The sequence below is a fragment of the Acomys russatus genome, chromosome 22, assembly GCF_903995435.1.
Source record: "Acomys russatus chromosome 22, mAcoRus1.1, whole genome shotgun sequence".
Lineage (NCBI taxonomy): Eukaryota > Metazoa > Chordata > Mammalia > Rodentia > Muridae > Acomys > Acomys russatus.
This window is the reverse complement of record NC_067158.1, coordinates 8,452,532-8,480,028: the sequence shown is the minus strand read 5'-3', so window position 1 is coordinate 8,480,028 and position 27,497 is coordinate 8,452,532. Positions and strand designations below refer to the sequence as shown.

The 27,497-nt window shown below is 40.0% G+C and overlaps 1 protein-coding gene across 6 annotated transcripts in view; it reads left to right on the top strand.

The window, feature by feature from the left end:
- Positions 1 to 27,497, top strand: part of Wdpcp (WD repeat containing planar cell polarity effector) — a 270,649-nt gene that overhangs the window by 100,806 nt on the left and 142,346 nt on the right. For all 6 annotated transcript variants that reach the window (XM_051165347.1, XM_051165343.1, XM_051165345.1 and 3 more), the window contains 4 exons: positions 2,458 to 2,572; positions 4,899 to 5,032; positions 8,198 to 8,389; positions 23,695 to 24,304. In XM_051165347.1, the coding sequence (XP_051021304.1) occupies positions 2,458 to 2,572; positions 4,899 to 5,032; positions 8,198 to 8,389; positions 23,695 to 24,304 (1,051 nt within the window). The remainder of the gene's footprint in view (positions 1 to 2,457; positions 2,573 to 4,898; positions 5,033 to 8,197; positions 8,390 to 23,694; positions 24,305 to 27,497) is intronic.

Genomic DNA, 27,497 nt, shown 5'->3' with positions numbered 1-27,497 from the left:
AGGTCTGCAAAGGTGGCTTTCATTTTTACCTTAGTCAGTTGTCCACGTGTATTCAAACTGCATTTGGTAACACTACTTTGTTACACTTACTCACTCCTCTTCTCTCTATCATCCTGTGTAACTACCTGTAATGAGCATATTTGATTCATTTTTGAGCTATTAAACTTAGTTGCATGCATGTCAGGTAGCCAGCATTCTGTTTTTATTAAATAAACACAAGAATGCCCTCCCCATGATTTTTAAGTCAGTTGGAGCTGTTGCAGTCATGGCAGTTGTCAGGGGCAGTGAGCCTCTGGACACTGGCAGTGCTCAGCTCTATGCTCTGTGTATGTCGTTTTGTTTTTTTAGAGATAGGGTCAGGTATCAAGTATTCCAAGCTGGCCTTCAAATAGTTGCATAGCCAAGGATGGCCTTGAACTTCTGATTCCCCTGTTTCTCCCATCCATGTACTGCGACTGCAGGCGTGCCCCACCACACCAGCTATATTCGGCGTTGGATACACAACTCAGAACTTGGGGCTGGTGAGAGGCCTCAGCTAGGAAATTGCCTCCTAAAACCTGCAACCTAGGTGTGGCCTCTGTGACAGAACCAACCCTTCAAGTTATTCTCTGGTCTCCACATGCATGCAGTGGCACATGCATACAATTAGCATGTGAATACACACATGGATGCCAAAATAAGTAAGATTAATTAAAAAGAATTTAAAGAACTCTGATCTTCCTTTATGCTAGGCAAGCACACAACCAACTTTACTCAGCCAAGGCTCATGGCTGACATGGTGCTGCAGAAGGAACATCCACATCATGTGGAAATAGAAGCTTAGGTTAGGTTTTCCTGTAGCTATGACTACCTAATATGATACCTATGATTCTTTACCTACATGTTTCCTTAGTGGGTCCTGTGTGCCTCGCACTGAGGGTGCAAAGTAAATGCAGGCAAGGCAATATCCTAAGAAACCAGCTATCAGTGAAAAACTAAGAGAAAGCGTGCTTAAGAGAATAGGTTTGCATTTTTGTAGAGAAAAATAAGTTGAAAAGGGCAGGTTTTAGTGATGTTTTAAGCAAACTTGAAAGGGAGAACCAGATAGGAAAGTTGAGCTTAATGTCTTTCTAAATGTCTGAGAAGGGAGAATTTGGGGGAATGAAGACCACGTGTCATGGAATTCCCTTAAGAATAGTGACTCATTTACTCGCAAGGTATGTAGTACGGCTGGATTAATTCAGTAGCGATTAATGAATTTCTGAAGTATTTTGCAACTCTTGGAACAACTGTGCCTTCTTTTATTTGCAAAACTCTTAAAGGTGGTTGAGCTTTCCACCCCCCACTGTGGCTCTGCACACATGGAATCGGGCGACCTGTAAGTCAGGTACAAGCAGGGTGTCTGTCGCCCAGGACAGGTTCCAACAGGAGGGCGACTGAGGTCTTTTTAGCTTTTCCCTGAGGTCCCTGGTCCCTCATGCTGCTCTTCTTTCACACATGCCCAAATTCGTCTTAACAGCATCATAGTCACTAGCTGGGACATGATGCCTAGGTGGGCGGGGGATTCCCCATGTTGTTTAAGTCATAGTTGTCTTTGAGTTTGGCTGGCATGTTCATGATTAGTTTACTAACAATTGGGTTTTTTTTCTTCTTATGCCATATGCTATTCCATGATTCATCAGCTTTGAGTCTGCTGCCTTGAAGGTGAAACAATTTCTTCCAATGTTGATATTTCAAAATCTCATAGATAACAAGCACACACATATGCAGAGTCCTTTCAGAAGTTTTAAACATTTGGAGATGAATGAATTAAGCTGCTACAAATGGAAAGGAGCGCTGTAAGATTATAACGGCTCCATCCAGCCGCCATTTGAGAGTAGCTGCTGGACACTGACAGGCCATAGTCTACTATTTTTGTTTTTCATGTGAAATTATTGATGATGTACATTGCGTATGATTTAAAAAATTTTAACATTTTACCTAATTGTCTTGCCTCATATTATTTTCATGTTTGGGCTTATAGTATCTTTACTCGGGGAAGTGAATAAGGCTTAAGGTTCAAATTAGCTGTTTATATTGGTATCACTGCTTCTTCATGTATTCAAGGAGTAGCAATGACCAACCAAACCTCAAGATTCTGACATAAACAGGAACCTTTCAGTGTGTGAATACAGCACTTTACAGTTTCTGCAAAGCAAAGCAGTTGTTTCTGCATGGACACTTACAAGATGAGACATCTGATAACCGTGGACCGCATTGACTTTGTGTGGGCAGCTTTCGTCGGTGCACTTGGTGCACTGCAACATTTAGCTGCCTGGTTCATACTCAGAATGCTGCTGACTGATTTTAGGGAAGAAAAACTGTAATTTCATGGTCTAAATGCATGTGAAAATATACCTGTGAATTGTGTGATTGGAAAGAGATTTTTTTTAAATTGTAATTTTCAGCACATCTTCTCTCCCCCTTACCTGTTTTTAGCTCTTCTTTGGTTCAGGTGTGCTGGTGTCCCTAAGCCTTTCTGGGCCTCAGCTGGAGAAAGTGGTGATTGACAGAAGCCTGGTGGGGAAGCTCATCGCAGACAACATCAGTGATGGTAATTATACCCATGTGCAAATCAATTGCCCACATTAAGAGTGGGACAGGAGAAATACTTTGTCAACAGGTAGACTAATTATTACCACTGGGGACCTGCAAACACAACAAGTAATTGCTTGTAATAGCAGACTTACAACCCCTGGGACCAATACAGGTTTCAACTAATAGTTAATGCACTTTTCTTCTTGTTAAGTATTAGGCTCAGAGCACAAGCCCTCTCCAATCTTTCCTTTACATTTTGGACTATAATTTTAAAATAATCGTTTTTATGTATTAAGAATAACTTATCTGTTATTGACAATTCAAATTTTCTCAAACAAATTATGCATAAGTAACACAAATATTCCCAGACAGGTGCCAGTGAAGCGCGCTGAGTGCTTTGCTTCTTGTATGAAGCTGTTGCTTGTTAATGAGCACTAGCTTCTGAGTCATACGGGGTTATATTTTCTTTCCTTTCCTTTTGTTTTGAGACAGGATTGCTCTGTGTAGCCTTTTGGCTGTCCTGGACTTGCTTTGCAGACCAGGCTGGCCTCGAACTCACAGAGTGCCTCTGCCTCCTGAGTGCTGAGATTATAGGGGTGCGCCACTGTATCTGCTGTGGTTGTATTTTCTAAATAGCAGAAGTCAATGCCAGAGACACCAGGGAAGTCCATATCTATTAAACGACAGCACTGTGCATGGTTGATCTAAAGCACGTTCAGCCATTTATTAAGTAGGAAGGTTACTAATAGTTATTGGGCTGTAAAAGTTCCATGCTGGACGCCATCCTATTTAATTCTAGAAAGCCACTGTATAAGATGGGGTCACTTTTATCCTACTAAGTAAGGGGAGTGAAGCTGAGCTACTCAGGATAACATTCAGGCTTATGTAGTTAGTGAGTGACTGAGTCAAGATGGAACACATTTTCTGAACTATTTTCTTTCTGCTATACTATGCTGACTACAGATGTAAGATTTTGTTCCTTTATTTGGAGGATAAAAACAGTCTGAACACAGGGTACATTATTGTGGAAGATTTAAAACAGTATGTTGAATTGAATAAGAGAGGAAGATGTGGTCTAGCAGAGAGGACGGAGGTGAGACTGAGAGCCCCTCTTTCTGCTGCATGCACCACTAAATACTTCTGAGGAAAAGCAGGCATAATTGCAAAGCTTTAAAGAAGTGCTCCGCCCAATGGCTCTAAGTAGCAGCAGCACTGATAGTAACAGGTCGGGTAGGACTGTGGGCATTTCCTCCACCGTGCTGGAGTATGGTGCCGAGGAGCCTCTGTGTGGGAGAGTGGCTTTCATGCTCCCATCATGAAACCCTTCGTTGACTTTGCAGGTAGCAGTGACCCTGGTGGCTTCTCACATTCATGGTGCTGTTAGGCTGAGCAGGGAACTTTCAACACTCTTCTGCCCAAGTTGTCTCTCTTCGCGCACTTCTGTTATATGTACCCACATCATACACTCTCACGGGACAGGAGAGCAATTGGTTTCTTGGCGGCTCTCCAGCTTCTCCCTCCGGTGATTGGCAGATCCATTGTTGGCCACTGCTTGTACTTCCAGAGGTGGAATGGAAAAAAGTCTAGAAACTGTTCAGTAATTTCTTTTTTTTCTGTCTAGGAGCAGTTCACATAACAGTGGCTTCTTATATAACCCATGATTTTATCTACCTATGTAAATTCTTTAGAGATAAAATTGTAGAAATATTTTTGTTCCCCTTCATTATTATTAAATATTAGTTTATGTAATGATCATATTTGGGTATAGGCCACTTTATTTTACCCAGTTCATAAGTCCTCAAAAGAGGGACAACAGATGAAAAATATTTAAAGTAAAAAACTTAAGTAGCAGGAAACACTGATCAGTATCGATCCATTTTGTTCTTAGTGCTTTCTGTGAATGTAGAAACAGTACACAAACACAAATAAAGGTGTCTTTATCTTTTCTATGCTCTTCTTTTTTTTTCCCCCTGAGGTAGGCTGTCTAGGGTTACAAACTTTGCCTGCCTCTGCTTTCCAAGTGGTGGGATTAAAGGTGTGTGCTGCCACTATGCCTAGCCTCTTTTATGTGTTCTGAGTTCTGGTTCCCAAATATTTCCTTTGGTGGTAGTCTTCAAATATTAATTTATATGGAAATAGTCACTGGTAAAGAGGGCAAAATACTGAATATATTGTTGTATTGATGGTTATTGTTTATTTTTAATATCTAATATCATTCAAATATACTTGGGAGATGTTAGTCACTTCAATTAATATTTATTTTCTGATAGTATCTTTTAATAATATTTCAGTGGAAATGAACTAACTTGTCCTAACTTGGGATCATTAAATCATTGTTTTAGCTCTTCTTACAGACAATTTCATCATCCTATCATTTTTGGCACAAAACAAACTATGTTTTATTCAGTTTACAAAGAAGATGGATTCTCTGGATGTAAATAAGAGATTGGACAAGCTCTCAGCCTTGGATTATAAGGTAGACATTTCAATGTACAGTCACATTACTATTCATTAATGCACACTAGAGCATTCCATAAGTCAATGTTACTGTTTTTACTCTTGAACATTTGTGGGTTTTGGGAAACCTGAATCTGCCTTTGTACCTCCCTGCGCCGGAGACCTAACAATGGCATGTGTGAGCTTATGGAGGTCAAAGTTGGTTCTTTTGCTAATGTTAGTATAGACTGCATTTCTCGGTCCCCTCAGTATCCATATAACCGCTCTGGATTTCACTTTAAGAAAGGAAAGAAGGAAGAAGAAGGCTCTTTCAAAGATTAATAGAAAATATGATAAGTAATAGTGAGACCTTCACACTCCTATCCATAACTTTAGCTGGAGGAAAGGCAAAAAGAAATTTCTTTCAGGTGTGTTGGTTTTTCTCTCTCTGCTAACTCCAGGTAATTTGTTTCCCCAGTATCATGGGCTTTGCATCTGTTAAGGCAGAAATTTTATTTTAAATGATGTGCTTAAAATTTCCACATTACATTTTACCTGCTGGAAAGGCAGCTCTCTCAAGGGTGAGCATCTAATACATTTTCCAGGCTGTTTCAGTTCAAGGCATCTTTTCAGCAGTGACTTGTGTTTGCAAGATTGATCCAGCCTCTGTGACGTGGATTTGAGACAGTTCACTGTTCAGCGGGAACAGAGCTGAGATACAGCTTTCTTAAAAATTGATGCCCATACATGCCATCCTCAAGTGTCCATAGCGAAGGCAAAGCCAGCCCTGTGGCTTGTGATTGGTGTGTGTGCTTGGGAGCTGCTGATTGTACCGAACTTCCTGCCCTTGGGAGTTGTTGTTTATTATGATTGGGGTGATAGTGGCATAGGAGCGATTTAATTTGTTTAATAGAAATATCTATTCTTGTAAAATGGAGTTTTAAAATGGAAAGAGTTACCTGAAATATGTTTTTCACCATGTTAATAACACAGTCTGGTTTATATGCTAGATTTGTGGAGCTTCTATAAAATTTACCTAATAATGACTTTCTCTTAACTGGCAACTTATGGTAGTCATGTATATATTTAGTTAGTCAAAAATAAAAGATTCCCTTTAATATTCTCAAAGCACAGTGTTTCCAAATGGTTAACCTAGATTGATTTTAAAGTGCTGTTTTCCCCAATATTGGTCTTTAAAATATTATCACTATATAGTAGCTAAAGCCGTCTAAAGTGTCCTTAACCTTATATGTAAAATTCCATATGACTAGTTCCTTTGTTTCCGATGTGAAAGGTCTTCTTGGCTGAAAGGTGGTACCTATGGAAAACTATAAGGCCTAGTCTTTGGGTTTATATTGCTTACATAGGGAAATTAACACATTATTTCTTCCTTTGGACTTGGGAAATCATGGCAGTTTACATGAATACTACACAGTAGAATATGACCATGTTTTTTTGAGGAGACACCATGAATATCATTTCTTGCTACAGTGTTTGAAACATGATAATTAGTGAACACTAAGTAACTGATCTGCACTGTACAAAAACAGAATATGCCAATTATTCATTTTAAACTCAACTTTATCGTCTAGAAATTTGTAACATGCCTACATGGCAAGCTGGACACCAAAATATGATGTGCATTTGTTTTTAAGTATTTAACAATTATAATTTTTCTCTCAAATAACTAGAAACATCTAATAATTATATTGAAAGCATAAGTATTTAAACTTAAAAACATAAAATGCATCTATGTTTTACCATTGCCCATTTGGATTTTAAAGCAAGGATGTGTATCGAGTATTTATAATTCTAATTTTCTTTTCAGCTATACCATAATTTAATTATTTCACATTGAAATAATTTTGACAAGAAGCATTTCAGGGTAAATATCCTGAAAGTATTGACCTTTAACAAGCTTTCCCGTCCACATTTAAAAATCCAATTCAGTTTAGCGGTTGTGGGACAGTGCAAGGAGTTAAATGTTTACCATGAGAGAACACAACACTGGTAATTACTTTGATTTTAGTTCCTTTTGATGTGTATTCAGAGGATGAAGAGGTCAATAATATTATGGCCATGCAAATAGAAAAGAGTTCCTTTTGACCATGTTGGAAAAAAAAATAGCAGAGGATTATTAAAGCATTAACCTTGATTTTAATGGCCTTGGTTGAGTGGTGAGATCACAATTTGGATGAGCCTGATTATTTACTAAATACAATACATAAATGCAACGGGTTCTTAACACCCATTGCACTCTGGCATTATCGCATTACTGCCATCCTTTGTTGCCTTGCAGACAGGAATATGAAAGCAATCTGTCATGTAGTGCGGCTGGCTCCAGAAGCATTCCTCTGATAAGGAGACCCCCTGCCCTCTGCTAGTGTCTGGTCCAGTAGGCTTAGCCATGCGCTTAATCCCCAGAAAGTGCTTCGATTATTGCTGACCAGCAATGGCAAGATAGTTTTTTTTTCCTTCCAAGCTATCAACCTTCCATTAATTCCTTAAGCAGAAATACGGTGCAATCTATATTTCCTTGGCATGTGTCACCCAGATGGTGCCGTGCTTATGTTTTCAAATAACCATGTTCCAAAATAACATAGTTTGAATAATAAATTCGACAAATCCTTCCTAAGAAAGAGAAGTGTAATTCTCAGAAGCTGCATAAACTTTCATGCACGATGCCATGGCTTATCCCTTTTATGCAGAATATGTGTGTATACGTCTCATATATTCTTTTAAGAGATATTTGCCTTGAGTTGTTTTTCCTTTTATTGTTGTCAGTCATTGTTAGCATCTCATGTCTTAAATAGTAGTCAGACAGTCTTGGTCAGCAGTACTGAGCTTGTCATTTAATACAGCTGATCCTAAACCCTCTGTGTAGGTCGATGCTGTCAGGCAACCATGACTGTACATTTTGGTATTGATTGGAATTGCTACATCTAGTTCCTCCCTAACTCACATTTCTTTTTTTTTCCCTTTGCTAAAAATTGGGAGAATTTTGAACATATGTCTTTTTTATATATGTGTCAAAAGAATTTGGTAAATTCTGACACCCTCTTACGCACATGTTGAAGATGCATATTTACTTGCGTTATTACATTTTACAGATGCTTTGATTTTTTTTGAAATAGATGATTTTGCATCCTTTAAAAGAAACATTTTCATATGTTTTTTGTTTGTTTGCTTGTTTGTTAACCATTAGATTTCCTATTATGACATACCTGGCCCAGCAAACAGGACAATAGAGCGCCACTTAGCTATCAACTCTACTCAGGATCTGGTTGTTTGCTGGTGGCCACTGGTCAGTGATGATGCTTGGCCCTGGACTCCAATTTCTTCTGAGAAGGACAAAGCCAATATCCTGCTTCTGGGTTTTACTCAAGGAGGACTGGAGGTATATCTAAAACAAATGTACACATTTTAATGAAGTGCAAATAAAATAGTATTACTGGTTTTTCTATTCTGAAATATATGTGAATACATTTTAAACCTATAATTTATATTTTCAAATATTCAAAAAGGAAATTGAATATAAAATGAGATCCTAAAATGTATCATAACTAGAGCATAAGTAGACAGCTCTAGGGCTGGCTGAGAGAGCTGTGATTGAAAGCCCAGGCTTCCAGGTTCAGATGCTAGTGCTGCCACTGCCTCGCCCTCTGCTCCAGCAAGTTACTGACCTCTGGGTGTTGGAGTTTCACTATTTCAAAAGTAGAGTTAAAATGATGAAGAAGGTATACACATTATAGCAACACTTACACAAAGCTTAGACTCAGTGTTCACTGCTGCCATCACTGACACTGTTTGTGGAGGATTTTGTGTCTGGAAAAGCTGTGCTACCACTTACCCCTTGTCGTGCAAGCCCCTGTGGTGCTGCACCAGCAACGGGGCAGGAAGCTGCAAGGAAGGCTGCAGCTTTACCATTCTTAGCCAGGGTCTTACTGTTGAAGGGAGCCCTGGAAAGCACAGCATCCGAGGCCACATCAGTATTCTCGCTGTTCCTCACAGTGCTGCGGCAGTTGGCGCGTCCACGTAGATGAACCTGTGTGTGTGTTTGTATTGTACCGATGGACACGCAAACTTGTGAATTTTTTTCATAATTAAAAAAGAGTTATCTTCCTTTTAAAGATTTAGTTTTAACTGGGCGGAACCAGCCTGTTTTAATATTTTCCTCTAAACCTTTCAGACTTTAAGAAGTATTTCTCAAAATTAGCGTTCTGGCATAAATGAGTAGGTCTGCCCTTTTTCTTTTCCCACTTACATAAACTTCCAGTCTTTGGGTTTCATTTATTTTGCAGACAGTTTTCTTTTTAATGTAACCTAAAGCTCCCGATCAGCAGCCTGAGTGAAGGCATGTGCTACCATGCTCAGCTTTAGGCTGCCTTTCAGTATTGAAGGGCCCCAGTCCTGTATATCTGCTATGTATGTGCATGTCTTCCTTAAGAACTGAACCGTTGCCAGTTCTTCTGCAGTAAATTTTCCCAGTTCTGTGTTCTGGCTTTGGGTAGATCACTTAGTCTATTTAACTGGCTTTAGTTTTCTTATTTTTAAGGTAGTAAATTTAAACCAGATGAATTCACCCCAGGCCTCTGTTGGCTCTAAAGTGCACAGGTATGGGTACTAAAACTGAGACCTATTTTGCTGTTTCTAATCAATTCTGTAGTATCTGTTGATCCCAAACTCAGCTTGACCCAAACTGATCTTGACCAACGTTTCCAGTGTTGTTTTCTTATATAAACCTATGCTCTGGAGAAATGAGTTTACTCACTGACTCATTATTTCCCATCTCCTGTATTAATGGTGTTTGTACCTGAAGCAGGCAGCAGCTCTAGGCATGATCTCGCATAAGCACTATGTTTCATCGCAGATGACAGGAATAAGAAACTGTCTCGCCTGCAAGGACTTTAGTTTTTTACCGGTGAGAGACAAATATGAAAATGTTTAAGTACATGCGAGTGTCAGTTTGCTATGGTAGAATGTGTGTGAGCTGTAGTGGGCGCCGACAGGGAGTGGTTGATGCTACTTACAAATAGTAAGGAGATTAAAGGGGCTCTACAGTGTGCTCAACTATGAGATTGCCACCCAGTTTTACTTGTTTTTATTATCTATTCTAGATTTGATTTCAAGCTTGTATTAGCACTGTGATTTTGCTAGCCCATTCTCCCCTCTGAAACAGTATCAATGGGAATTATGCAATGTAGTTAAAAAAAAAAATAAGTTATTGATTCCATTTTAAAGGAGTTATCTGAGCTTTTATGTGAGGAAAGACTCTATTTTGTTGAGTTGTTTTCCATAGTTTTTATAAAAGTATCCACTTTATGAAAGCATCTGAATTGGTTTTTATACATTGTGTGTGGTATGTGAATGTCACTCGTGGCGCCAGAGCCTCTTTCCTATGAGGTGAGCAGCACGCTGCCACCGAGCCACGCCCCAAGCCCACGCGTGATTTTGAGCCACTTATTGTTTAATGTGCTGTCTTTTACTTCTGATATTTTATTATATACAATTCATTTTCCTGGTAAGGGCTTTTGTTTTAGGATTTGGCCCTTATCACTTGCTCCACCAAAATTTAACTGTTCAAAAAATTTGTAAACATTTTTTTCCCCAGAAATTCTCATGAATTTCACTATGCTAAAGGTAAATTTTTTTTAGGGGGGAATATCTAGGGAAATGATTGTTTTACTTTTTCATACAAACACTTACTCTTTAAGTAGAACTTTTTCTTAGCATGTTATGAACTAAAGCCACCAGTGGCTGAAAGTAGTAGTCACGACTGTCCCTCCTGTTTCTTTTTCACTGGCAGCAACAGATTTCTTAAATAAGTCACCAGACTAATAAGACAATATGCTTTTAAGACCTAAAGTTATAATGAAAAAGAGAAAAAAATCCTCCATAGAGAATAAATTGGATAATCTGTGAATCTGTTAAACTACAGAATTTTTAAAAAAGTATTTCCCATGTAGACTCTATCAGAAAAGATAATAAGCTTTTGTTTTGACAGTGGCAGAATCCTAGAACAGTAGTTCTTACCCTGGTAATGCATTACAGTCACCTGCAGAGCTTTTGAGACCAGGCCACCAGAAGACTTCCATCAGAATCTCCGGTCAGGAGGGGGCATCAGTAATCTGTTTCGGGTTCCCTAGGTGATCGCATGTGCATCCAAGTTGAGACCCACTGCTTTACGACAAACTTGAAAAAAAAAAAAAGGAAGCCATCTTTTTTGCATAACAGACCATGGAAAGGATAAAGCCCACATACTGAAGCAAATGAGAGTTCTAACAGTGGCGTCTAAGTAGAAAATTGGCTTATACCAAGCTTCTAAGAAACAAGAAAAGAAAACAAAGGAGACAGAAATCAGCTCTCTGTGACCAAATTATCTGTCTTCTGACGGGAAACATTGTAAAATTTATTTTATGGATATTAGAAAACATCTGGGCCAATTTCACAGTGCAAAGTTCTAAACAAATATTGTGTATCTTAATTAGAAGCACAGAGCAAGGGGAGTTATATAGTCTAAGAACAATGATTCTTTTGAACAAATGTATGATAAATAATGTAGAGAAAGGAACTTTTATCAGTACTTCATTAGGAACCTATTTTAGGGCCTTGGATATGATTCAGTTACAGTGGAACCTAAGGACCTGATGTAATGACGCGAGGGAGCTGGAGACAGCAGGGTCCCCTCCCCACCCCTCAAGGCTCTGACCAGCCAGCAGGGTCCCCTCCCACCACCCCCTGCTCTGACCAGCCAGCGAGCCTAGTCAGCACCAGGTCCTCATTAGAGACCCCATCTCAAAAAAGCAAGGTGGGTGCTCCTGAGGATTAGCACCAGCAGAGACCCCCCACCGCCCCAGACGCACCCACACATGTGCACTTGCACACATACATGAACCTGTACATACACGTATAAACATACCTTAGCAGTTTGTGTGGATTGTCATGTGTTATATGGTAACATCTTCACTTAAATTTCTTTTATTTCTTTTATTTTATTTTGAAAAGTTCCTACCATTTTCATCTGTCTTACAGTTTACTTTGACAAGGATTTCATGACAACCTAACCCTTTTATGTCCACTCAGCTATTTTCGCTTTTGAGATGTGTAAATCTGACACTTGTCTCTGCATGTGGTGCCGACATCACAGTGTCTATCGAGAGACCACATGATCTTACTCAACAAACTAACCACGGACACATATGCAGAGCTACCACAATCTAAGGTGTGTTAGAGCTAGACAAATAAAACCCAGCAAGCACCCTTTTCTTCTTATAAGGTGCTTTATTGTTTGTATTTGTGCGTTGTTAATTATTGTGTGGAACCCACTCGTGTAGCCTAGGCTATCCTTGCACCTGCCTGCCCTGTGCTGGGCTCAGCCTTGCATCACCACCATACCCACTGTGTCATACGGATGAAGCATTGCTTCACGGCTATTTTTTAAGGAGCAGTAACTGGTGGCAAAGCATTGTGTATTCAACTGTTAGTATAGTACAATCTGACAAAGGAATCCAGAAACTACTATATATACTTTCAACTGTAAAGCCAAATTATTTATGAACACCACAGACAGCGAGGTGCCCTTATGTTAGCTTTTAGCTAGGTATATTCTGTTTTAGGGAATGCGAGTTTTGTACTTTTTTAAAATGCTGGCTTAATATATATGTCTATTACAAGATTTAATGCTTATAACACAAATAAATGCATGGCTTAATAATCTATTACAACAAAATACCCTTGGAATCAGCAGCTACATGGAAATGTAGAACTTTTCAGCCCTATGAGGCACCTCTCTGTGCTGTCCCAGTCTTAACCACGACTCCATTCCACAAGATAACCATTGGCATCAACCTCAAACACTTTATTTTCTTACACAGTTTTTACTGCCATGTGTACATTCCCACAGAACAAGACAGTGTAGCCATTCAGTGTGTGTCTTAGTCTACAAGTTTCCACTAGTCTCTTTCTTTCCTTAAAGTGTATTGTTTTCAACTATGGTGTCATGGACTGGATCCTGCTTGTATCTGCTGGCACTCTTTAACATAGTCTCCTGTGCGACACCTCTGCACATTAGTAGTTTTGGTGACACTCTCTGCAGTAGCTGCCATTTTATCCTCAGGGGTGTTACTTCGTTTCCTTTGTTAGTTGTTTCTGTTTTTTGAGGTTAGCTTTTGATGTTCAGTTCCAAGGTACAGGGGTTCATTAATGTTACAAAATGGTAGTCTTCTAGTTAGGTCATTGCATTTCATTTATTATTTGGACTCTTGAAAAATAACACCTTTATCACCCTTATGTAATCAGCTGAATAAATGTCTATTTTCTTACCATTTGTCAAGATAATAAACTGATCTATAATGAAGATGTTCAATTTTAATTTTTAAACTAGCATTCATGGATTAAAAATTCTACTTTATATGTTCATAAATTATAACTGCATCCTTCAGACGACTATTTTTGGCCATTAAAAGCTTCTTCAAATTGCTGTCTCTTGTTATGGTCTCAGGATTGTTGGGAGACTCCCTGCTGTCTGGTGTGTCAGTGGTTCATGCCTATTTTGTACATTGCCTATCCTAGGCTGGATTAGCCATTTCTCCAAGACAGTATTGGTTTTTAATGGAAAATGATATTTTTGAGTCTAAGTCAGGATAGTAGGGACATGGCATTTTGTTTGAGGTTTGGTCATTGTTTAGATTTCTTTAGTAGCAGTGTTTGTATTTGTGCATCTAGTCATAATATGTCCATATTGATACTGCCAGCTCAATGCTACAGAGTTCCTAATTTTAATTCTTATATAATTTTAATAATTTAATTAATTATAATTTTAATTAAATAATATTATTTAATTCTTATAATTTTAATTATTTCATATTTCCTATTTTCTGTATGAAAACTCTTAGTTTACAAGTTGCAAGGAATACGTTAGCTCACATAATTTCTTACTCACTACGACACATGCCTCCTATGTCAAGAGAATCATCCTAACATTGCCACTAGTATTTTAATTATTGAGGGCATTCAATTTTTTCCCTGTGTTTTGCTCATTTCTCTTCTCTCGTTTTAAAATAGTCTAAATTATTGCATGATATATTAATTGCATATAATTCTCTCTTTTAAAAAATTTCATCTACTTATTCATGGGTATTTGGCTTTGCTGTCTAAAAGAATTATCTATTGTATGTGGAGATTTAAAGAAACTAGGGTACCACTGCTGCTGCTCTCAAAATTGGGAATAGTAGTTTCATGTTTATGATAAACTTCTAATTAGAACTTAAATTTTGTGCTGTGTCTGTATTTAGATTCATGTTTTTCATTTGCATGCATAGCTATTGGGAACTGTGCATTGAAAAGACTGCTTTCTTTGTTGGCTTGCTTTTGCTTTTCGTCAAAAGTCATTGGGTCTCTATTCTGTTCCATTAAATGTTTGCCTTTGCTTTCATAAAGTAAGTCTTTATATATTGTATTGACTAGTATGAAAATAGTTCCATAGACTGGAAGACTGTATTAATACAAACATGTAAAGTTATAACTTACATATGCTAAAAAGTATGGGTGCAAGAACGTTCATGCTTCCTATTGGACACATTTATCTTTCTAAACCTTTTTTATGTTTATATAGCATTTATGTGTTCATCTATATAAGAATTTCAGAATTTGTTGGAAAATGTTAAAAATAGGGAATGCATCTAGTTAAAACCAATGCTACTATTTCTTTTAAAAGTTCATTTTTACTTTTATTTATTTGTGGTATGTATAAGTATGTGTGTTTATGTGTGTTCCACAGTATGTATGTGGTTTCAGAGGAAAACTTGTGGGAGTCAGTTCTTCCTTTCACCAGGTGGCTTCAGTGGGTTAAACTTAGTCTTCAGGCTTGTTGGCAAGTGCCTTTACCCTCCGAGCTGTGTTGCTGGCCCAAATGTTACTTTTTTTTTTGGTTGATATATTTGATTGACTCTGTGCAGCTACTTATTATAGAAGAAGTTAGTAGACTGACAGTAACACAACAATAACTAAAACCGAGGCAAGTCTGCGACCCTAAGGAAAACTAGTCCACATACAAATAGGGCTTAGAATAGCATCACTTTCAACAGTAAGAAAGAACTGGAAACAACTTGAGTATCTGTTGGTCTTTCAAGCTTAGCAATAAGAAAGCACAGGAAAAATATTGATGGAATTTAATATGTATTTAATGTGCTATACATGAAAGTAAATACTACTTTGTTTGTCTGTATAGTAAGTGACTTGAATGTTGAAGCTAGTTGATGTTTTTTATCGTGCTTTAGGTATTTTTTGCTGAATAATGTCAGTTGGTTACCTCTGTCAGTTGGTATTATAACCAACATCCAACATGAGCGAGGGACATGCTTCTCCCTAAGCCTGTGTTCTGCTTGACACAAACCTAGACATATCTTAGAAGAGAGACTCTTAAATCCCTTCATAAGATTAACCTGCAAGCAAGTCTGGAGGGCATTTTCTTAGTGACTGATATGGGAGGGCTCAGCTAATTATGGGCATATGGTCCTGCGGTCCATGAGAAAGCAGGACAATGAGCTATGGCCTCCAGGTTTTCTGTGCCAAATTTCCTGAATGATACACTCATAAGCTTTTAGGTGAAATAAACCATTTCCACCCCAAAGTTGCTTTTGGCCATGGTGTTTTATCACTGCTATAGAAACTGTTAAGTAAAACAGTCTACATTATATTTTGTTATGTAGTAAGATTGTTGTAAATATGTTTGCTTTCTGTGAGAATAAAAATTGTTTTGTGTTCCCCCTTCTGGAGAGAGAGCATGGGAGAGCAAGAGAGAGACAGAGACAGAGACAGAGACAGAGAATGAAAGAATATGAATGAATGAATGAATGAGTAGGAAAATGAGAATATGAGAGAGATGAATACAGGCCTAGTGGTGCTGCCTGTAACCCCAAGTACTCTAGTGATTGAGGCAGGAGGACCACAAGTTCAATGCGTGCTGATCAACTGAACAAGACCCTGTCTAAAATTTAAATAACAGATTGTAAATAAAACTCAGTGGTAGAATGCTTGCTAAGCAAATGGGATACCCTATGTACTCTGTCTGATAACACACACACACACACACACACACACACACACACACACACACACCAGCTTAAATGTCTACCAACAGGCAAATAACATGTTTTATGGAACATTCAGAGGGTAGAAAGCTATAAAGAAGACTGAACTATATTTATGTGGCTTTCTTAAATTTCAGAAGAATAAATTGAACAAAATGAAACTATAGTATGAGATCATTTAATAACATGTGTGCAAACTTATAAAACAGAATGATCCTGCATGTTATATGTGGCTATTCTAGATTGATAAATAATATACATAAAGATAAATACCAGATTCATAATAATGTTGCCTTTGGGGTGAGATAGAAGGAAATGGGGCCTGGCAGGCTTCAACTTATATGTGATATTTTATTTTTAAAATTGAGGCAAAAAGATAGTATTTCCTAAAGCTGTTTTTCACATATTTTTCTCTCCACTTTTATGTGTGTGTTGAATGTTTCATAAAAAGAAGTAAAAATAAAATGTACTTTTTATCTTCTGTTCCTAAAAATTCTGCAAAGTGATGGAGAGAATGTAGATTTCGGAATAAATCCTAGTGATAAGCTAAGAACTTCTGGCTGCTGCATAATCTTTTAAGTAACCTGTTTACCTACTGGTGAAGGTTTCCGTGCCAGAAGAGGCCTCTCTTTAAATAATTTTTCTGATTTGCATATTGGGTGACTTTTAAAAGATTCATGAGAGATACCCTCTCTAACTGAACATGAAATGTGAAGGTTTGAGCCAGCCTCTAGCTCACTATGGTTTCTTTTCTGCTTTTCTTTCGTTCTGATTTTGTAGCTCTCTTTCAGGAATGGCCATCAGTCATATTGACTGGTACAGCTTTCTTTCCCTTTACTGTTCCTGGGGGAATTTTATCTACTTCTTCTCAGATTTATCTTTTTTATTTTTGAGTCAAGTGCCTTCAGAATTCCCCAGGAACTTGCTGTGTGGCTGAGCAATAACCTTCAACTCCTGACCTTTTGGCCTCTGCCTACCAAAGTCTGGATTCTGGTGTGTGCCATCACTTCCTGACAAAACTAGCTTTTTTAAAAGAATGAAACTGAAGGTTCCCCATAAAGACTAACTGGTTTAAACTCGGCTAAAATGATTATCTTTAAGACATTTTAGAACATCACCTGATCGTTTCTTCCACTATTTCTCAGCCTGAATTTTTACATTTTACCTTTTTTTTTTTTAAAAAAAAAACTATACAATTTTCTTTTAATGTATGCACACATGCACAGATGCATGAGCACAAATATTGGGCTATGATCCCTCATCTTCTGGAAGGAAAATCTCCCCTTTGTGGCTGCCTCTGACAGCAGACCCCCTGCTTGGTGTGGGCATTTGCTCTGTCTCTTCCTGTTCCTTCCTTATTCAGCTTCTTTTTTCTTTATGTTAAAGCAGAGAATATTACTTTGAGATTTCTCAGACTTTCATATGACTTGTCAAATTTTGAATATTTTCTTTTTTTAAATCCCTCTATACTTTTGTCTTATTTAAAATTCATTCAGTGATTGTTTAGTGAACCATTGTCAGATACCAAGCACAGAGATAGGTCTCATAAACAGATGAAATCCATTTAGTGCAGCTTCCAGTCCACATCCTCTCTATAGTCAAACATCTCTTTCACATGTAGATAAGTAGGAAATAGATTTTTACTAATGATCAATGCCTTTCATCCCTTGTGTCATCTGCAGACCTTGCCAAAGGATTCTGGGCTTTCTTTTCAGGACCAACAGTAAAAGCGATTGTTTATTGAGGATGCTCCTGTTCCTTGCATTTTAGTTGGTGTTTTTAATTCTTGCAGCAATCCTAGAACATAGGGAATATGTCCTCTTCAGAAGAGAAAACTGAGACGTAGGACGAGAGCTTGCCCAGGACCTCATGGCTCCCTTTGGCAAAACAAGAGCTGGTGCCTAGGTGCTGCTTCCTTCCCCAGAGCTGACCATGCAGGGACAGAGTTGGGTTCAGCTAGGATCAAATGCTGAGCCCAAGTCTATAAAATACTTTAAACATGCGTGTGTTTCGGCTATTCATGATAGCAGACCATTCTGAGAGGTATAAACACAGCTTCACCCATTCTTTACGTAATTCTGTCCAAAGTGTCCAAAGCACCCCAGAAGACATTAGTGCCTCATGGGCAGTATTAGCTTACATTTGCATAATATTTGTTTTGAAGGAGCAGCTTTATTTGGTTTGTTTTAAAGTTAATTTACCATTAACATTTCAGGAGTACACTAATTTTTAGAACAATTTAACTGATGGGAGAATGAAGCATCCTTGAGGAAAGTCATCTACCAGAACTTCTTCCAAATTTCTGTAGTCACACACACTGTGGACAATGGCCCTGAGAAGGTGCGGCTGACAGAGCAGCTCAGGACACCCATCCTTCTGCACGTCTCTTCTTCCCCTCCTGGGGACTCCTCCCCCATGTAAGGTCATTAACGCCCGTGAGTCTCATTCCTTCCTTCTGATCACAGGGAAGGAAAACTGAATTAAGCTTGTAAGTTACCTTTGCTCACTAGGCAAGTGTCTTGCCAAGACCCTAGGTTTATCAATACCCTGTCTCTCTGACCATTATTGTTCTTATAATATAAATGTACGGCACCTGTTTTGGAGCATTGAAATGATTAAGACATGTATGAAGAGCAACATTGGTCCCGGTTTGGCGTCAGCTCAGTCGTTGGAAGCTGGCCCCTCTCCTGCAGAAGGCTGCCGTACAGTTCCCAGCACCTGTACTGGGAGGCTAACGGTCACCTGTGGCTTGAGCTCCCCCCATGTACATAGCCCCCTCACCACAGCTCAACGCACAAAAGTTAGAAAGAAAATAAATCTTAAAAGATATCTAGCAGTTGGGCACAGGGGCACTTGCCTGTAACCCAGCACTCAGGCAGAGACAGGCGGATCTCTGTGAGTTCCAGGCCAGCCTGGTCTATAAAGCGAGTCTAAAACAGCCAAGGCTACACAGAGAGACCCTGTCTCAGAAAAAATGAAAACAAACAAAAGATACATAGCATAATATTATACTTTGAAGTGTGTGTGTGTGTGTGTGTGTGTGTGTGTGTGTGTGTGTGTGTGTGTGTGTATGCCTGGGACCTGGAGCCCTGATCCCTGAGCCTGAGCCCTGAGCCTTGAACCTTAAATCCTGAACCTACCTTGTATGTGATGCTATGTGACTGGGTACTTCTGTTCAGATTTTCTTGGTGTGAGTTCATATTTTCCTCAATATCCCATAGCTCTGAGTCTTTCACGTTTCTTTCAGTTTAAAATATTTAGCATGCCTAAAGGGTTCCATGGCAAAACCTTCACTTTCCTAGAGGTATACTTCAACTAGCATTTCAATGTTTTGCTTGCCTTAGTCTTTTTAAATGTATAGGTTAAAAAATTATGGCGTCCTTATCATTAGCACCAGTTTTTGCTGCTTTACAGGTATAGAGCAGTGTGAAACACACAAGATAGTTGCTTTTTAAGCTTATAGTGAAAGTGAGAACATATGACTAAGTATCTAAAACAGAAAACTACATGTCACACAAGCACTGGTTGAGGATGGGAAATCACTTAAGAAGGTAGGATTAGAACATAACCTGGCTGGAAGGAGTTTAGAAAACTAGGATTATTTTGGTCTCCCTCCGTATCCATTACCTTTCCCACTGCTGTGGTAAAGTATCTGACAGAGGTGACTTAAGGCAGGAGGGCTTAGGCCTTTACCCTGGAGAAGGCACGGCAGCAGGAGCTTGAGGCAGCAGAGAGCAGTGGCTGCAGAGGAGTCCCCAGCTGCGTCTCCTTTTCACTCCGTTCAGGACTCCAGGCCACGGAATAGCACCACTCAGGGTAAAATGGGTCTCCCTCTTCAGTCGGCCTCGGCTAGATAGCCACCCCCACGCAACTTAGTTCCCTGTCTTCTTGTTTATCACAAGCACCTGACCAAAGCAGCTGAGGGAGAAAGTGTTCACTCGAGCTCACAGTTGAAGGCCTGGGCAGTCACGCATTATGTTCAGCAGAAGAGAGTAACGACTACCTGTGTGCGTGTGCTCAGCTCACCTTCTCCCTTTTTATATAGCCCTGCGTCCCACCCGCAGTGGGCAGCTCCTCTGTATTGACTAAGCAGTCAGGCAATTCCAAGACCCGTAAAACTGACAACATTCAACTGTCACACATGCTGCATCCTAAACATTGTGCTGTTGTGACATTTCTGCTGCCAACAAATTAGCCCATTGCTTTTGAATTTGCCCTCATTCAGTTTTCAGGACGGGATACATTGTTTTTTGACATAGCCTCTAGTGTGATTCCTGATGAAGCTCTTGCTCCTGTCTGAAATAGCCTCACAAGTGAGTACAGTAGTCGTGCCTGCGTTTCCTTTGGCATTGTCGTCTTCTGCTCTGGTATGACAGCGTTCCCAAACCCAGTTCCTTCCGGGAGTGACCAGTTCCATCACAGCAACCCTGCTTCCCTAGAACCAACTTCCTGTATGGCCTTTCTGATTTCTGTGATACAGGACTGAACAGCCTATGAGAACTCACCATTTTAGAGACTTTAGCCTACCCTAGAGGGTTGGCATGATCGTTGGGCAGCCCTGCTTATAGGGCCAGTAGTGCAAGGCAGCTGTCCACATGTGGCAGGCAGGAAATAGAAGAGCCAGGCAGACTCTGCAAAGGCCTCCTGCTAGGCCCCACCCCTGCAGGTACCTAATGCCTACAAAATATCTCCGCAAGGTGGAGACTGATGAGCCTCTGAGAGAGGATTATTGTTAATTGCTGTGTCCCCAGGACTAGTGTCTCATACATAGATTGTAGTAAAATATTTCCTAAACAGAGGAAACGGGAGCACAAAGGGTAACGAGGGAAGGAAGGAATTTGGTGTTGGAAAAAATACCTATTGTGGTATTTTGTGTTCAAGTCAAGGGATTAAAAAGTTAAATTATTAGTCAGTTTGTTGCCATTGAAAGATTTGACCAAGAAAGTGAAAGGAAAACCGTGCAGTTTAAAGGTTGGATTAGTGCTGGCTCGTTAGGTTAATTCTGGCTGGTTGGTTGTTTTTTGTTTGTTTTGTTTTGTTTTTGTTTGTTTGGGTTTTTTGAGACGGGGTTTCTCTGTGTAGCCTTGGCTGTCTTGGACTTGCTTTGTAGACCAGGCTGGCCTTGAACTCACAGAGATCTGCCTGCCTTAGTGCTGGGATTACAGGCATGCACCACTGTGCCTGGCTATGATATGTTAGGTAAATTCTTACAACATGAAGAGCTGGAGACGTAACTCAGTTGGTCAGTGCCTGGCACGCAGGTAAGGAGGCCTCATATCAGCTCTCCAACACCTGCATCAAAAGCCAGGTGTGCTGGATCAGATCTCTAACGTCTGCATCAAAAGCCAGGTGTGGTAGTCGCACTGGAATCCCAGTGCTGGAGAGCAGAGACCAGCTACTCCGGGTGAATTGGAGACACAATCTCAAAACCTGAAGTGGAGACTGTTGAGGAGGATACCCAGCATCCATCACAGGCGTCTGTGTGTGTGCCCCATATGTACAAACTTATGTAAGTGCTCATTTCCACGCGCCCCGCCCCAAAGCCCAGCATTCCATAACATTGCCAAATGTTTGACTCACAGGGAACTGTTAAAATAGTTAAACGAGTTGCAATAACAGTACCCTCAGATGCAGAGCCCCACACCCCGGTGTCAGGTGAAACTCGGGGTCGGGGGGAGGGAGGGAGCCTGGAGGAAGAGGGGGAGGAAGGATTGTAGGAGCCAGAAGAGTCAAGGGCATTAGGAGAACACAGGTCACAGAGCCAACTAACCAGGCCTCATAGAGGCTCCCAGGCACTGAGGCAACAACCACCAAGCCTTCATGGGTCTGCCCGAGGCCTCTGCATGTATCTACATTGTGGTTGTTCAGCTTGGGGGTTTTGTGGGAGTGTGGGTGTCTCTGACTCTTCTGCCTGCTCTTGGGACCCTATTCCTCCTATTGGGTTGTCTTGTTCAGCCTTGGTGTGAGGAAAGGCGCCTAGTCTTATTGCATCTTTTAAAGGCAGGTAAGGTTGGTATCCCTGGGAAGCCTGCTCTTTTCTGAAGGGAAATGGAGGAGTAGATCTGGGAGGGAAGGGAGGCTGGGAGTGGCACTAGGAGGAGTGGAGGGAGAGGGAACTGCAGTCTAGATGTAATATATGAGAGAAGATAGACAGACAGACAAATAAATAACTTTAGCATAGTTTCATACATAAGAAAATGATGTTAGTGGCATACTGCTAACCCAGGGGCAGATCTCAGTCAAATACAATCAGATTCTACATGTTCCTTTTTTAAAATCTTTGATAGTGTTGTCTGTAGTCTTGAGAGTGATCTGCAACAATAGGTTTGATTTTAAATGAGTGAGTTTGCTAAGTATATGCCAAGCTAGAGTAAACAAACAAACAGCAAGATAGACGAAACCATTAACTCACCAGTGCTTCGAATACCCATCAGAAGGTGGTTAAGCTTTGTCCCAGGCCGAATGGGATGTGCTTGGAGCTTCCGGCTTCTCCATCCCACTGCAGGCCTGTCATACCAGGCCCAGCAGAGGCTCTGTGGGAAAGGCCCACCTTCTAGCTGTTCCCTGCAGGCTGTTTGCTGGTCTCTTCCTTCCCTGTCAGACTTGGTGTAGGGAGAGTGAGTAGCCTGTCCCCAGACAAGGAACCTTGGAGGACACTTTGAAACCAACATTTGTGGATCTAAATGCAAATGTGCAGCCCACTTCCTAAGTCTGCTTCTCAGTGAGTTCACATTTGTATCAAAAACGTCATTTCATGTTTCTCATCATTTACTGGTTTACTTTTGGGGCAAAGTATTTACTGCCACTTTTTACCACCTGCCACTTACATATGAACAAGCCAATAGCCTGTTTTCTTTTTTTGTGCGTTGGTGTTTCTGCCAGCACATAAAATAAGTTTTTTCTTTTCTACACTAATGATGCTTTTAAATTGTTTTTCACAAGTTTTAAAATTTATAACTTGTTAATTCTTAGTTTCTTATCTCTTTTTAAAGCTAGCATCTTACATTATTTCTATTGAGAGTTTGTTCATACAGCAATCTGTCACATGTTTTTGTTTTTATGATAGCAAAATAATTTCATAAGACTTTATAGGGTGCTAAAGCTTTTTTCCCTTTGTCTACTCAGGAAGTAATTTATTAATGATTTCAAAATTGGTAAGGGCTGTAGGTGGAAAAGAGATTATTACTTAATCCTTTAAAGTTCTCTAACTTCTAAACATAGTCTGGTAGTCTTATTGTTATAATAAAATTTTACTCTACTAGTTTTTATATATCATTAAACATATACAACTTTAAGTAATTTTTCAGACTTACTTAAAACTAAGTGCTAAATTTAAAATCATACAGTTCAATTCCTGCAGCTGTGCTGATGTCTATGTGTGCCCTGTGTACAGTTCAATTCCTGCAGCTGTGCTGATGTCTATATGTGCCCTGTGTACAGTTCAATTCCTGCAGCTGTGCTGATGTCTATATGTGCCCTGTGTACAGTTGTTTACTGCTGTTGCTGCTGGTATCTAAGGTGCAGTTGGATTCTGAATTAAAAACCTGTTGAGTGCATGACAGCTGAAGCAAGACCAAGGTCTGTCTTAATGTGCTTGGCTCATTTCTTACAGGTTCTGAGTTCTGTTCGCTCAAAATGGGATCCTCTGGATGTTCACTTTGGTGCCAAACAACCTTACCAGGTGTTCACAGTGGAGCGCTCCATCAGTGTAGACAAGGAGCCCATGGCTGACAGTAGTATCTATGAATGTGTACGGAACAAACTCCATTGCCTGTCAGTTACCAGAATACCACTGAGATCGAAGGCCATCAGCTGTTGCAAGAATTCTACTGAAGACAGACTGATTGTGGGCTGTGAAGACTCTTCAGTAATTCTCTATGAAGCTCACCGTGGAGTGACTCTCTTGGCCCAGGCTGAACTTTTGCCTTCGTTAATAAGCTGCCACCCAAGTGGTGCCATTCTGCTTGTTGGCAGCAACCAAGGGGAGCTGCAAGTTTTTGACATTGCTCTATCCCCTGTTAACATCCAGCTCTTGGCTGAAGACTGCTTACCCAAGGAAACTCTGCAATTCAATAAATTTTTTGATGTTTCAAGCAGTCTTGTTCAAATGCAGTGGATAGCTCCTCCCATTGTTTCCCAGAAGTCTGAAAGAGGAGAAATCTATGATCTCCTCTTCCTCAGGTTCAACAGAGGACCTTTGGGTGTGCTGTTGTTTAAACTTGGTAAGTCAAGTAGACTGGTAGGTATCTTGTCTGTGTTGGTGCCATGAATAAGGCATCACACTATTCTTTAAGTGTAGGCTTTCTTCTTGTCATCCCCACGTGTGTCTTCCTTCCAATGCTTGCCTAAAGTTCCTTGAAAATACTTGTGGGTGGTTTTCTAACTAGCAGAGAAATATTAAAGAGTGAAGACTTTAGAAATTGTGCTCATTGTCCATAATGACAGTTTAAAAAAAGTATGAACTTTCAGAGCTGAAGAGGTGGCTCAGGGGCTAAGAATGTTTACTGCTCTCTCAGAGGACCTGGGTTTAGTTCCCAGCACTTGTGTGGTGGCTCACAACTGCCTGTAACTCCAGCTACAGGATATCCGATGCCCTCTTCTGGACCCCCAAGCCCTGCACACATGTGGTGCACATAAACACACACACACACACACACACACACTATTTTTTAAAATCTGAACTTTTGAATGTACACTTTTCTATAAAAATTATTTTAGATTATCCATGTCTGTTGCCGTGCAGGTTGGAATTGTGTAGAGCAAACATTTAAAAAGAAATGAAATCAGATGTTTAGTTAAAACTTACTAAATATCTTTGTGTAGCTTTGTGGCCTTTGTTTCTGTTTTTTTCTTTTTGGATAGAAATATCTAAAGGGCTTTCTTGGTGTTTATACATTATGAAGTAATACAGGTCGTTTCCAATAGGGAACCGTAAGTGAAATATTCTGGTGAGAAGCTGCCTTTTGTAGCTTTGAAGTACCAGGTATGCACTGAAAGAACAAGAACTGATGGAGGTAGTTTTTCATCATTTAACAGTCTTTGAGGGGCTTAGGTTTACAAAAACTTTTAAAAAAATTCACACACATTATGTAGTTGAAAAGAAGAAAATACATTTGAAAACCTTACAAGGTTTGCCACCGGTGCAAAGCTAGCTTTTAAAGACATCACGGTGTTTGTCAAGTAGCAATCACTTTCTCTGACTTCACACCAGTCTACTTGCCTTCAAACTGAACATTAACAAGTATGTATAGTGAAAATGACCCGATCACCCTGAGGGACAGAGTGCATATAATGGTGTCTCAGTGCTCCTGATAGTGGAAATCATGCTGACTCTGTTCATGTTAAAAATGTTCAAAATATTTGGAATATCTGTTATTATGAGATAATCTACTTAGACTTCACCCACCTATATTTTAAAAGTTGTATGTCTCCATACACAACACTAAAGTGGATGTTTGATGTTTTCCAGGTTTGTTAAAACATACATAGTCTCTCTGTCTGTCTCTGTCTCTCTCTCTCTTTCTGTCTCCCTCTCTCCTCCCTCCCTCTCTTCTTCCCTCCCTCTCTGCCCCACCTTTTCCTTTTCTCCTTTCTCCCCTCACTCCTTTAAATTACTCAGTTACCTGTCAAACAGAATGCTCTGTATCTGTGCATACCTAACATCCCGTCCACCCTCCCTTGTGGGCCTCCTCACAACAGCTCTGCAAAAAGCACAGTTTTGTCTTCCTATCTCTAGCACATTTGCCTTCTTACTAAAGTAAACAGGCTCTCAGTGTAGGGATTTAGAGGGCTTCCTGCTAATTGCCAGCTTGTAAACTTAATTGGACTGTCTCCCTGGGCACTGTTCCTAAATCAATTAGGCAATGAGTTGGCTGTCACCTCTTTTTCCCAAGAAGGTCTCTTGGAATAGAATTATCCAATAGAAGTCAAGCATTCAGATAGAAAGGTGGTAACTTCTGCAACTGACATTTATCATTTAAATTGTAGTTTTGTTTAAGTTTACAGGACAGCGAAACTGCATAGTCTTTCAGTTTAGCTCTTGGAAAGAGCTAAATGTGGAATATCTAAGGATTTAAAAAATCTTTGTGTCCCATTTTTAATGTATTATAAAATTAATATTTACATAAATTTTTTTCCTGGGAGGAGTAGATTACTTGAAATAGTAGATTCCAACGAGCAATTTTTTTTTTTAAAAAAAGAAAACCTAGTTTTAAAGAACAGATTTTTCTTATGATTTGCTACTAAATACATCCAAAAATTAATATACTTCTTGAATTAACACAGAGCTGATTCTGGGCACCCATGTGGCATTTTCATGTATAATTCAAGTTACTGCATATGTAAACAGGTATTTGCGTGTGCAGCTCTCCCAACACAGAGCTTTATGAGACTCTTTTTTTTTTTCAGATGCTTGTTGTGCAAGCCTTTGGAAAATATGACAAGAAAGGTGTAGCTTACAATTTCAGATCATAAAGACAAATCATAGATCATAGTCTAAAATAGAATGCTGTTAATGTAAACGTGGCAGTAGCAGATGCCAGTATGTTAACATGTTTGGAGCTTCACTGTAGAGCAGGTCAGTTAGCACAATGCCGTAGGAAATGCTTAAGGATGGATGTTCCAATCTTGTTCCTTTCAGCGGTCACATAACATGTTGGGTATGAAAAGGACATCTCTGTTATAAGAAGACTTCCAGATGTGTGCTTTCCTTGGGCAGCAGCTAGAAATGCCATGCTCCCAATGGGGACGCCAGTAAGCGCTGTGCTCTATAAAGAGTCCATACGCCATCCAGAATGTCTTATACTATACGCATCCCAATGCTCCACATCCATAGACTGAGCTTAATTGTGAGGAGAGCCCTGGTCATTGTACTGAGACTGTCCGGCTCGGCTAGTGTGACACAGCCTTTCCCAGCCCTCTTTGTGTTTTAAGTGTGTTAGTCTAACCCATCAGCTCTTGTCTCACCCAAGGAGTCTCCATAGTAATCAGCGCTTCATTGCATCTGCCCCTTCTCCCTCACTGCACTCGTTATCTGTGTGCTGAGAAGGGCTAGGACACGGACCGTGCCACTGCCGGCACTGTGACACCTTTGCTTTATTGTCCTTCCCACTTTCTGTGAGTCTTGGTACGGAAGTGGATAAGCAGGCCAGGCCACCTCATGAGAGACAACCCTTCCTTGACAGTCTTCTCCTTTTGCCTCTGGTCAAGTGCTCCACTTTCTTCCATCCTCACAGTCACTGATGTGACAGGGAACACTGACTTCCTGGCTTCTTGGCTTCTCACTGCCTCATCAGCACCAGCACTGTGGTTCGTGTCTGCAGCGCTTTTTGGAACTACTCCTGGAGAGGTCTGCGCTATCCTACATGATCCATGGATTTCCTTTGCTCGTTGGTGACCCTTCAGTGTTTGGTGTTA